The 13,802-nt window shown below is 34.1% G+C and overlaps 1 protein-coding gene across 1 annotated transcript in view; it reads right to left on the bottom strand.

The window, feature by feature from the left end:
• The window catches only part of LOC133329724 (filamin-B-like), a 56,110-nt gene that overhangs the window by 38,563 nt on the left and 3,745 nt on the right, over positions 1–13,802 (bottom strand). The window contains exons 4-6 of the mRNA XM_061538191.1: positions 13,006–13,197; positions 12,492–12,925; positions 11,223–11,692 (exon numbers count right to left, since the gene is read on the bottom strand). Of these exons, the coding sequence (XP_061394175.1) occupies positions 11,223–11,692; positions 12,492–12,925; positions 13,006–13,197 (1,096 nt within the window). The remainder of the gene's footprint in view (positions 1–11,222; positions 11,693–12,491; positions 12,926–13,005; positions 13,198–13,802) is intronic.

Raw genomic sequence — 13,802 nt, 5'->3', positions numbered from 1 at the left:
AGAACAGCTTTTACAAGACTTCTGCATAAAAACGTTTGTCAGATTCTTCTATGAGCACAAGACTTTTTACAGGTATTTCATAAACAAACCACATTTAACAGACCAATTAGGGATAGAAGAACTTTTATATATATTTCCATGGATATGCGACGTTTTAGAGGTCTTTTTATGAACAGATACCCTTTTTATATGTCTTCTATGGAAAGAAGACCTTTTGCATGTCATATATACACAGAAGACCTTTAGTAGTATTTAATGGGCGGAATACCCTTTAGAGGTCTTATTATGAACTGAAGGCCTGTTAAGGGGACCCCCCCATTCTCGGGGTCAAAAATTTTGTTGATATAATTCGAATCTACACTAATTAATGAATATCCCTACAAAATTTCAAGGGAAAATCTCAAGAACTCTTGACGATATAGCCGATTTATTGTGTCAGCATCAAGTGACGGCTGAAGGGCTTCTCAAACTTAAAACGCGTTTTTCTCTAAACATTTTTTTGTGAATGGCGGGCACGATAACTCAAAAACTAATAACCCAATCGATTTCAAATTTTTACACTTTTCTCTGTGAGTGTATAGCTATCGTATGAACTAGGATAAAGCCAATCGGTGAAGATCTTCCTTATATTTTAAATTGGTTTTTGGTCAAAAATCGTCGATTTTTCAAAAATATTTTTCCCAAGGTCCGCCATTTTGTTAATTTTAGAGCGAAGTCAATAATCCTAGTTCATACGAGAGACCGACATATACTCTTTCTAACACCGTTGGAATTTTCGGATTCCGATGTTCCAGTGAGGAGTTATCATGCCCGCCATCAAAAATAAGGACTTTTCTTTGATCACAAAAAACAACAACAATTTTTTTTTTTTGGAAATTATTTTTTTCCTTTTTAAATCTTCAAATATATATGTGCTAAGGTACAAACCTTAACAAGCATTGGTATTGATTTACCAGCCCATTGAAAATCTTGAAAAAGTAAAATCGAGAATGGGGGGGGGGGGGGGGGGGGGGGTTCCCTTAAACAGAGCCCCTCGTCAATGTCTTCTGTGGACAAAATACCTTTTTCAGGCCTCCTTGGGACTGAACGCCTTCTATAGATAGGTACTCCTACAGGTCGTTCGTTAACAGAGGAACTTGTAGAGGTGTTTGAGCGATGGAATACCTTTGGGATGTCTGTACGCCCTTTAATTGGCTTCCATAATTAGAAGACATTTTAGACCTTCTTTGGAAGACGAGGTTTTATTATGAACTGAAGACCTGTTAAACACATCAAAAACCCTCCTAATTGTCTTCTATAGACAAAATAACTTTTACAGCCTTCTTTGGACTGAATACATTCTACATATGTATATGATTACCTTTGGAGATCTTTTGGTAATAGGCGAACTTTTAGAGGTATTTGAGAGATTGAATACCTTTAGGATGTCTATATCCCTTTAATTGGCCTTCCAAAATTAGAGAACATTTTAGGCCTTCTTTAGAAAAATCCTAATCGAATTCTATACAGGAAGAACTTTGTAGACCCTCCATCATAATATCATGGTTATATTAACTTCGTCATTCGATTGTTGTTCGAAATATCGATTTTAGACCCCATAAATACAAATTTCGGATGATGATGATAATAGGACGATTAAGGCATGACAGACAGTCTGCTGTAATCACACTAACTTCCGTATATCGACTCGGGGTTTGACTCGGCCCTATGTTGTGGTAAGTTTTTTTTTTATCTGAAGCAAAATGTCGGTACAGCCCCCACAATAAATTTCGTTTGCAAATACCTCGAAATATTCACCAGAGACCCCACAATATATATATATATATATATATATTGATCACAATAAAATTTTATGTCGATATATACATGTCCGTCCGTTGAAATCACGATAGAGATCGCAATAATTATAATAGAGCTCTGTAAAGACATTGCCAGTACTCCTTGGATGTTTAGTATTTGCAAATGGTATATATCGGTCCACATTTTGATGTTGCCCCCAATATAACGGTACACCAAATATTGGGTATTTTGAATACACATATCCGTTCAAAAAATAATTAATATTGACCCAAATTTGAGGATAGCCCCCATATAACGGTACCTCCAATATTAGGTATTATGGGAATTTTGGAATCGTTTTCCTACCGAATTGGCTGTAATTAGATATTTGGTTTTCTCATTGACTGTCAAATCTCAATACCAAAAATATCAATATTGATCTCCGTTTTATTATATCCCCATATAACGGTAGCACCAGTATTAGATATTTTGAGAATTCCATAATTTTCTCACGTAGTTTTCGGTATGCTCAAGGCCATATCATAACATGAGTTTTTTCCTTTAAAATATTTTGATTGTCATCCTTATGGTGGAAGTTATAAAAAGTTCGGCCTGGTCGAACTTAACCTAACATTGTTTATACTTACTGATATATCCATTTTCTTAGGAACCCTGTACCATATATTAAGATCCCGTCTGATAATTCCAATGGAAGCTTTACCCGCACTCCAACATTAGCCTGCATTGAATTGTGCCCAGTGGAGGGTGACAAAGTTAGGACCGAAGTTACATAACGTGTTTCTTCTATGTTCTTTTATTTATTTATTTTTTTTTTTTGGAGATATGACGTGTGTCTTTGAACAATTTTCTAAGTCGAAATTATCCATTGACAAATTGAAGCAGTCGAAGTAAAGATTACCTCTCTCAAAATACTATTTCGTATTGAAAGCATTCTATATAACAATAAAGCACGTTTTACGTGGGTGTTTTATTTTCGGCAATTTGCATGACATACCATAAATTGTGTCTGCCACATTTCTAAAGAGTTCATTAACTTGGCAGAAATATTTTATTGTATTAATCAGCAAGAATATGCTTTGGCAAGAATACTCATTGAAGTTACGATTTTTTCTACCGCGGATACCTTTTTTAATGGCAATGCATAAGCCATATTTGCTGGCAAACTGCAACGGACGGCCATTATTTTGTTTAATTATGTCACGTTTTTATCAATATTATATCCTCATACAGAGGCATACTTATTAACATTCAACAAAATTCACGTATATGGACTGGTGACGTTTTTGTATTGATTGATACTTGACATTCGACAGCCATTATTCGGCATCATTAATATTTAAGTTCAAGAGCTCTTGAAAATTTATTTGAATATATACAGCTAAATATTAATTTAATTAATTTTCAAAATTTAAAAAAAGAAATATACATGTTGCTAATCTCACGCCAACCCGTTAAACCCGCTCACGCTTAGATATCTTGTGTATTGAAATACACATTTAGCCATCACACCAAAAATAGTTTCATTTTTGTTTTTTTTTTACAACAACATAACTAGAAATTAAATACCACAAGAGAATAAAATTGTGTGTTTTTTATTATTTTTATTTGATCAGCTAAACGTAAAGGTTCAATAAACTGGTTTTTGAACAATAACAGAAAAAAAGTAGCAAAAACAACAAAAAAGTTAACCTGAGGCGCATGCGTTCCATTTGGTCTGGGTGACGTTCATTTGGAATCATATATTATATGTGGTTTTGTTGTTGCTCGAATATATGTATAATGAAGAGATACATATAAACGTATTTAATCCAAAGAGGGATACAAGTAAAACTCTTCTAGTCCAGACCAATAAAATTTATTTGTTTTGGTATTTAGTGGTATAGAAGTTGAGGTGATAAATACTGACGGTTTCTAATTTATTTCAATAAAACAAATGTTAGAGTGGTATTTATAAATGGATTAGTTGTTAAATTGAAACTAATGATTTTATAGTCGTCAGGAAGAAATAATGGATCATGTAACCCCAATTAAAAAATACCATCAATCAGGAACAGTGAAGAAAAGACAATTATACCCATTTGTAATTAAAAACAGTATTTAACGGCCAAATTCTATAGACAGAAGTGAAGAAGGTCTTTGGACTTGGATTTCGGAAATTCGGAAAGTATATACTTCAGTTCTTCCTAAGATGATGAATCATGGTAAATCTAACATCATAAAAAAATAAATAACAAAAATGTAAATATGTCGCCTGGACAAAACATGGTTTTCATTCAAAAGTCCATATGCGCACTTTGTGATTGGATTGTGTGCTTGCTCTCAAAAAAATAATGTTCCGAATTATAGCCACCGAGGTTGGATAACTGGGTTAAGAACTTCATTATACCGAACTTAAAACTTCGCCTCTTCGATTAGCAATTTCTGTTAATATTACCGAAAAGGAAAAATTATCTTTTTGTGCGGTTATCCTGAGGGAAAATTCCAGCTACTAGATGGTTCGATTGGTCTTAATATACATATCTTGATTATTAATATTACGAATTCTATGCAATTTTTCGTTGACTAAAAACAAGAATCCAATAATATATGATGTGCCCAAAATACAATTCAAAATTGAATTGATTATTTAAGGAACTTATTTAGCATAGTCTTACAACCCACAACCATATGCAATCCAAGCAGCACTCTAAAATTAATCAAAGTTCTTTACAGCAAGGACTGGCATATGCCTTCAAAATATCGATGTACCTACCGTTCGTAAAACACAATTCAAAATTACATTGAATATTTAAGCAACTAATTTAGTATAGCCTTACAACCCTCAATCATATGTACTCCAAGCAGCACTCTCAAATTGATTAAAGTGCTTTATACCATTGACTATGATATGCGTTCAAAATGTCGATGTTAATAGTTCCTGCAGTTCACACTATTTTATTGAAAGAAATCAAAAGTACACCAAAATAAATTAGCATATATCTTCAATAACATATGTTATTATATATACAATCTATGTTGCGAATGTCTTAAGGGAACCCCCCCCCATTCTCGGGGTCAAAATTTTTGTTAATATAATTCGAATCTACACTAATTAAAGAATGTCCCTACAAAATTTCAAGTGAAAATCTCAAGAACTCTTGAAGATATAGCCGATTTATTGTGTCAGCATCAAGTGACGGCTAAAGGGCTTCTCAAACTTAAAACGCGTTTTTCTCTAAACATTTTTTTGCGAATGGCGGGCACGATAACTCAAAAACTAATAACCCAAACGATTTTAATTTTTTACATGTTTCTCTGTGAGTGTATAGCTATCGTATGAACTAGGATGAAGCCTATCGGTGAAGATCTTCCATATTTTTAATTTGGTTTTTGGTAAAAAATTGGGGATTTTCCAAAAATATTTTTTCAAAGGCCCATTATTTTGTTAATTCTAGAGCGAAGCCAATACTCGTAGTTAATACCAGAGCCAAACATGTACTCTTTCTAACGCCGTTGGAATTTTCGGATTCCGATGTTCCAGTGAGTAGTTATCATGCCCGCCATCGGAAATAAGGACTATTCTTTAATTACAAAAAAACAACAACAAAGCCATAACAAAAATGTTTGTAAATTATTTTTTTTTCTCTTCTAAATCTTCAATTATATATGTGCAAAGTTACAAACCTTAACAAGCTTTGGTATTGATTTACCAGCCCATTGAAAATCTTGAAAAATTAAAATCGAGAAAGGGGGGAGGGGGATTCCCTTAATTCAAACAACTAATTCATATATAAATATGGATAATTGATAAGTTCCTATATGTTGATGTGCAAGCCTTCATGAACCCTATATACCAAATTACAGCCACATCGGTGGGAATGTGCGGCTAAAGCCTTCAAAATACCAAAAATGAATCGGTGCCGTTATATGGGAGCTAAAAAAATTACATTCGAGCCAATTCGGTTGAAAATCATGCCCAAAGCACTCAAAATGCCGAATAATGGAGGCTATCGCGAAACTTAATATTTTTTGGTGGGAAGATTTTCTTCTCAATGAGAATCCCTAATATAAAATTAGAACCAATTCTGGGGAATAGCTTCAAAATACCGAATATTTGGGGTGCTGTTATATGGCGCAACATCTTCTAAGATCATCTTAATATCGAAAATAACATATTGTGAGCCAATATTTTTAATTATTGGTACATGTTCTTCCTGATTAGAATCCCAAATTATAGAAAAGGCAGTTAGAAAACTTGTCTAAAATCCTACATCTAAAGATGGACCAACATTGATCACTTTTCATTGCCCAAAATGTGAAACTGTAATAATTTCGATGGAATAACATATAAAATCTTCAAATTATCACAAATCGGAATGCACCTAAGGTTCATACCAGTACCGACTATTTTTGTAGTCTTGGAATCAAGAATTCTTCCAATCAAGAATATATATCCTTTATAGGATATAAATAAATATTTCTTACTTTTTAAATATGGCGAATCCGGTGTATGGGGCATATAATTTCAAAACTTAATGACAGTCCAATATACAAATATTTTAAACCGATTCGACAGAATATAGCTATATATTAAATTATAGGTGAACATAATCCAACATCACAACCATTAAAATGTTAAAAACAACAAAATGTCCTTTAGTATTCCCAAAATTTCCATATCCGGCCTTCAATATGTCGATGAAAAGACCTTGAAGCCTCTATTTCAGACCACATTTTTCCATACTTTTTCTCGAAATGCCGAAAACTAAAGCCATTACTGGCATACATTCATATTCTTCAGAAACTTAAGTAATATTTTGCAAAAATATATATTTTAGAATAAAATCTATAGTTTCTTCTAATATCAAACATTCTGAGCCACATTCTTCTTTAAGAATATTCTACTCAGTCCCATTTAATAACCCTTTCAAATAAAAAAAATTTATGACCACAGACGACAACTATTGCTGCTAACATTTGCATAGGTTTGGTATTAACTCGTTGTTGTTGTTATTGTTTTCTACCAAAGGCAACGTTGTCAGAATAACACAGCCAGAAGCAGAGGCAACTTTACTTTGGCCACAGAGAGAAACGGGTAAGAAACACAAATGAAATTTCAGCTTGTTGTTGCTTTTGTTTTGGCTTTGGCTTTATTTTTTTTATTGTTATTATTTTGTTTTTGCTTTTTTTTTTTGGTTTGGATTGAGGTTTCATTTGAGAATGTGATCATGCTTAAAGAATTTGTGTTACGATAAAAATTAATTAAAATTTTTCCAAAAAAGAATTTCTTTTTATCTGAAAGATAATTTTTTTTGTCAACAGCTGGAAGTTTTTTTTTGTAAATTGATTTATTGTGTATTTATTAATTTGTGTTTTTTGTTTTTATTTTATTTTAATTAAATATAATTCACACACACACACACACATTTAATTTGATATGAATTTTAGAAGGCGCCGCGTTGTTTCACGTTTCGTTTAGTAAATTCATTCAAAACATTCCGCCGTAAATATTTTCACTTTGTATTTATTTATTTTTGTGTGTTTCCAAAAGGGGGGAAATACACGCACGCTCTCAATTCGTTGTTTGGGATATCCGATAACAAAGGTATGCGTTTTTTGTGAAAACAATAAATATATCTCAAAAATATATATTTATTTCAGATGCGTTCGATTCAATCGTTGCGAACTATTTTTGTATTTTTCCGTTGACGTGTCAGTTTAGTTAAAAACGCGATTTCATACTGCCGGCTCTTGGTTTAAGCCTTGCTTTAGCATACCTGTATTTGCCCACTAAGAGTCGACAGGTCTCTCTTGTGTTCTCTATTCAACACACATTTAGGCACACAGATACAAAACCACCTTCTCATTTGGCCACAAAAAGATCATATTTTTATCTACCCAATAAACAACAACACACCTCAGTACCTCTCTCTCTCTCAAGAGAGGTAAGCAAAAAACAACAAAAATAACAAAAACCCGCACACGCAATGTTTGTTTCTCTGGAACAATCGCTGTACACAATTGCATATTAAGAAGCATCGGATCTGTTTGATCCCTCTCTGCCGTCTGTTCCCGAATGCATTATACCATAGGTGCCCAAAATTAAAATGCGTTAGTATGTGTGAGAGAAAACAGAACAGTACTGAACAAAATTGTGTGTACATTTTTGTGGTCGGAAAAAATTATTGATGAATTCAATTTTTGTTATTATATAAAATAAAAGCATTATTAAAAATGTTTTTATATGAATTACAAAGTGTATATGTCATAAAAATCTAATAAAGTTTATAAAGTAGCATATACCGAGATAATAATCATATTATAATATTAAATAATAATATTAAATACTACGATAATTATCAAATATTTAATTCTTTAAAAAAACAGAAATTGTTCTGTTGTTTTTAAAATTTTTTAAATATACAAAACGCATTTTGAATAATAAAATAAAAATCCAAATATACTGAAACACTTTTATCCCTAAGTGTTATTTCTTTGATTTTCTAGTTCTGCGGACACGACGTCGTGCGCGCACCCCAGTATGTGTTCATTCGTTGCCTGCCAAACAACGACTGACTGAAAGAGCATAACAATGCGTGTGAGTAGGCAGCTACTTTAAAGTATACTGATGGGCACCTATGATTATACGGTGACTAAACCGTAATTAATTGCTGTGAGTATCTCTTACAATGGGATACACAAACACACACCTGTTGTTGTTGGCTTAATACACACCTTTTAAAAGTATTTGAGTCAACAGTTTTATCTAGAAACATACATTTGATTTGTACATATACATACTGTAATATTACAGCTATATATAATTAATTATCTTACCATATAGTGTATATAGTGTGTATCTGTAAGATACATTCATGTTTACAGCAAATTTATCTAAAATACTAAGGCGAACAAATTTATTTGTTAATAATTTTTGACGGTAACCGAGTTTGTTTAGTTGCCACTGCTAAAGCAAATTCGCCTTTATAGTTTTAATAGCAATGTGGTGAGTGTCCACGCTAATGAAATCTTACAGCGAAAGATTTCATTGGCATATTTGCTTTTGCGGTGAAAATAGAGATAATTGTATAACTATAGCGAGGTTTGTGTATTAGATAATGTAGCGAAGACAATCTTATAGTTTGAAGTGCGTTTATGTACTTATCAATGCCAATAATTAGTGACTAGCCGAATGCAATAGGTATTATCAAAGGCCTACCGAATATATTACGATTCCTTTTCACAGCGTTTCCACTTGTTGTACCTTTTACCAAACTGTGTTATCTTGTCTTTGTGTATATGATCCGATTTAGATGAAATTTGGCACAGCTCATCTATTTGGACCAAGGACGAACCCTATTGAAATTGGTGAAAATCGGTTCAGATTTAGATATAGCTCCCATATATCTTTTCGTCCGATATAGACACCAAAGTCCCTATATATCTCTCGATTTGCACGAAATTTGGCATAGAGTACTGAATTAGGCCCAGAATGATGTGTGCTAAGTTTCGTGAAAATCGGTTCAGATTTAGATATAGCTCCCATATATAGTTTTGTCCGATTTTACGTTAATGGTGCATCAAAGTCCCTATATATCTCTCGATTTGCACGAAATTTGGCATAGAGTACTGAATTAACCCTAAAATGATGTGTGTTAAGTTTCGAGAAAATCGGGTCAGATTTAGATATAGCTCACATATATATTTTCCTCCGATTTAAGGTAAATGGGACACCAAAGTCCCCATATATCTTTCGATTTGCACGACATTTGGCGTAGGGTACTGAATTAGGTCCAGAATGATGTGTGCTAAGTTTCGTGAAAATCGGTTCAGATTTAGATATAGCTCCCATATATATGTTCGTCCGATTTGATGTAAATAGTGCATCAAAGTCCCTATATATCTTTAGATTTCCACGAAATTTGGTATAGCGCACTGAATTGAGTCTAGAATTACATATGTTAAGTTCCGTGAAAATTGGTTCAGATTTAGATATAGCTCCCATATATATTTTCGTCCAATTTTATGTAAATGGAGTACCAAAGCCCCTATATATCTTTCGATTTCACAAAACTTGCATGGTGTACTAAGTTAAGTCTAGAATGAAGAATGGTGATGAACCTGAATATCGGTTCAGATTTTAATATAGCACACGTATATATTTTCGTCCGATTTAATGTAAATGTTGCACCTAAATCCCGTACTAAATTGAGTCTAGAATGAGGTGTGTTAAGTTTCGAGAATATCGGTTCAGATTTAGGCTTAGGTCCCACATATATATATTGTAGTAAATGGTGCACCAAACTCCTAATATTTGTCCGATTGACACGAAATTTTGCACAACGTACCATATATATTTCGAACGGTTGTCTGATTGAGAATATATTTTTAACAGTGCGGGATACTGAGTCGCGTGTATCATGTTTGCTACAAATCGATTTCATTAAATCTGATTGAAATTAAATTTAGCATAGGTTGACATGAAATTGTTATGATACATATATACAAAATATATATATATATATATATAGTCGGCCCAGTCCGACTTTGCTACTTTCCTTACTGGTTATGTATGGATCTAAACGTATGAGCACGTGTGAGAAATTATTCAGCCCTGTGGGCCTTCGATAACGAACCAAATGCAATGATAGTTGTTCGTAAAAAAACACTTCGAAGCAAACGATAGCCTGTTTCTTCGGCAAAACTGGTCATGTGGCGATTTTTTCGATTAACGTATGACGATTAATTCTGAGTGGAACTGCACAATTTGTTTATCAAAAGTTTTCGGAAAAATTAGAGATTGTTAATTTCTCTAATTTTTCCGAAAGAAAATAAATCATGATGCACCAGGACAATGCGAGCTCTTACATATCAGCTCAAACCAGAGTCTTTTTGACCTGCCAAAACGTGATATTAACTATTGACTACTCTTTATACGAAATATTAAAAATGGGTGGTGAAGGATTTCCATCGCCAGCAGGTGCTGTTGAAAAAAACCATACATTGGAGGGGTCGCTATCTTTGACAATTGGTGCGATGATAAATATCAGCATTTACATTATTATGTCAGAAGTATATATCGTTGTCCTTGTTTTTCTTTTGAGAACTTAGTAGAGAGTATTTCAAATATGAAAGTCCCATTTAGGATGACAACATACTATGATATAAATAAACTTCGATCAGAGTACTGCAAAATTGGTGCATAATATTGGCTATGTATAAATGAGATTATATAGACAGGATTTCTAGAGAACCTCTTCATATTTGGAATACTGAAGTACTGTTCTTGACATAGAGGCTCAAGAATTTTTGTTCTATTAAAATCATTTTAATATCCAATATTTCCAATTTCAAATGTTATTTAGTGTTTTGCATTACAATTCCCAATTTGTTATCCACATATTGTCAAAAATAATTCTTCAATGCCTTAGAATACCACTCACCTGGTATAGTTTCGCCGTTGAATGTTATTTGCACGGTGTGAGTGCCGGGTTCATGCGGTGTAAAACTAGCAATGAAACGTTGACCGCCCAATGAACGAACCGAAGATGTAACACGGCCTCCGTTAACTAAAATCTCCAGATTTCCCGAACCAGCTTTTGAGCCATCAATTTCAAATTCTACCGGACGACCAATTGCTCCATTGGGTATATCTTGAACACGTATAGCTTTAGCGCCTGTAATGCCAGTTGTTGCAGTAGTTCCTGCGGTAGCTGCAGTAATAGTACTTTCTATGGGGCGAAATCGAGACAAAGAACTATAGCCATAATCACGTCCGGTAGTACCACCATTCAAGGTCGAAGAACTTTCGGTAACAATTTGTTGGCTTGATTCTTTAACGGTGCGTGTATAGCCACCGGATTTATCGGTGTATGTGTTGTTCGATTGTGACTTGACAGTGATGGCACTGGGTCTGTGAAAAGATTTAAAAAAAATTAGAGGTATTCCTTAAGAATTACATTATAATTTCAGCCAGAAATTTATATTCAGCTAGGCTGTATAACATATTTTCTATTCAAACTTATATTCAGCCAGGCAGAACAGCATATTTTCTAAATAAACAAATTTCCTGTAAAAACGTGTATTCAGCCAGGCTGAATAACAAATTTCCTATAGAAACATGTATTCAGCCAGTCTCAATAACAAATTTCCTAAAGAAACATGTATTCCGCCAGGCTGAATAACTAATTTCCTATAGAAACATGTATTTAGCCAGGCTGAATAACAAATTTCCTATAGAAACATGTATTCAGCCAGGCTGAATAACAAATTTCCTAAAGAAACATGTATTCAGCCAGGCTGAATAACAAATTTCCTAAGGAAACATGTATTCAGCCAGGCTGAATAACAAATTTTCTATGGAAACTTATATTCAGCCAGTCTGAATAGCAAATTTGACATGGAAGTTTATATTCAGCCAGGCTGAATAACAAATTTCCTATAGAAACATGTATTCAGCCAGGCTGAATAACAAATTTCCTATAGAAACATGTATTCAGCCAGGCAGAATAACAAATTTCCTATAGAAACATGTATTCAGCCAGGCTGAATAACAAATTTCCTATAGAAACATGTATTCAGCCATGCTGATTGGGAAATTTAGCATAGGAACTTATATTCAGCTGGGCTGAACTACAGATTTTCTCTGAAAAATTGTATTCAGCTTTGCTGAATTGATTTTTTGTGCGAATATTGCACATTTTTTGACATACTTATAACGATCAGTTTCATCTATGGAATCCCTGGAGCCACGCCTCTCCCTTTGAAATCTCTGCTCATTCAAGGCAAACTTATTATATTGGGTATTACGATGTGTCTCATTATCAATATCGGGACGATTATAACTTAAATCTGTGTTTAGCTGTTGTTCGGTCATATTGGCCAATGACTCCAGCGAATTATGGGACAATAAATGTTTTGTTTTATTTATAACATCCCAACTGTCACGACGAGCCGAGGCTGGTTTCATCGACGATACCCGAACATTTGATGAATGATCAATACGTGGTTCGGGCGATTCGGTACGTCTCAAACGTTCAGCGGTACCATAGAGAGAAGGACTTGCACGTATATTAGAATCGGTAACATAATTCGAACTCGATTTATAGGTTGACGTTTTTTCGACAGTGCGGGATTCGTAGCCATTCTGACAGGGAGAGATGGAGAGTGAGGAGAATATTTAGAATTTAGAATATTTAGTTTTAATTGGGATGTTTGAAGTCATACCTTGTTCAATGTTGTGCTCGGACTCATGCGGTGTGTAGCTGTTGTAATGTACGAATTGTTCGGCGAATAACGTTGCACCGGCGATGCTGACATATGCCGAGGACTAACACTCAAATTGCGCGTTGTGGTTTCATAAGGCAATGACGTTTTTACGGTCAGTGGACTATGGGTACGTACCTCACTGGAACGGATCTGTTATGAAATATTGGATATAGATTTATTAGATTTTCGAAGGATTCTTAGCTTAAGATTAGTGAACACATTTACTTTAACACTAAAAATTAGTTAGAACAACAAAAACAAATTTAAGAACAAAAAATTAAGAAGAGAGATTTTTTAGTTACATCAGAAGTGGGACTGGACAGTATTGGACTCAATCTCGAACTGTATGAGACCGAGCCACGTGTTTGTGTACGTGTCTGTTGGTGGTTGGTTTTCTGTTCATACTGTTGTTGTTGCTGTTGCAAGTCATAATAATCTTCGCGATCTTCACGCGGTGGCGCCAAATTCAAATCACGTTCACCCCGTCTACTGCTATACAGCTCATTTTCCTTGTCATAGTAATAATCATTTTTGGAGGCATTCGATAAATTGGAAGCCCGCGAATCACGTCTGGGACTGGTTACATTATACAGGTCTACCGAATTGAGATATTTGGTTGTGGGTGAATCATCATTGTATTCACGCTCACGAAACGGTGGCTGTGGTGCGGGCGGTGGTGGTGGTGATGTTGCCAATTTATCCTAAAAACATTTGATTTTGATTTTTTTGTCATGTGTAGTAATGTATGGTGTGTA

The sequence above is a fragment of the Musca vetustissima genome, unplaced genomic scaffold (assembly GCF_032173495.1).
Source record: "Musca vetustissima isolate MV318-11 ecotype Yass unplaced genomic scaffold, APGP_CSIRO_Mvet_v1 utg1892, whole genome shotgun sequence".
Lineage (NCBI taxonomy): Eukaryota > Metazoa > Arthropoda > Insecta > Diptera > Muscidae > Musca > Musca vetustissima.
Note: the sequence above shows the minus strand (reverse complement) of the source record. Positions and strands in the feature narration are given on the sequence as shown.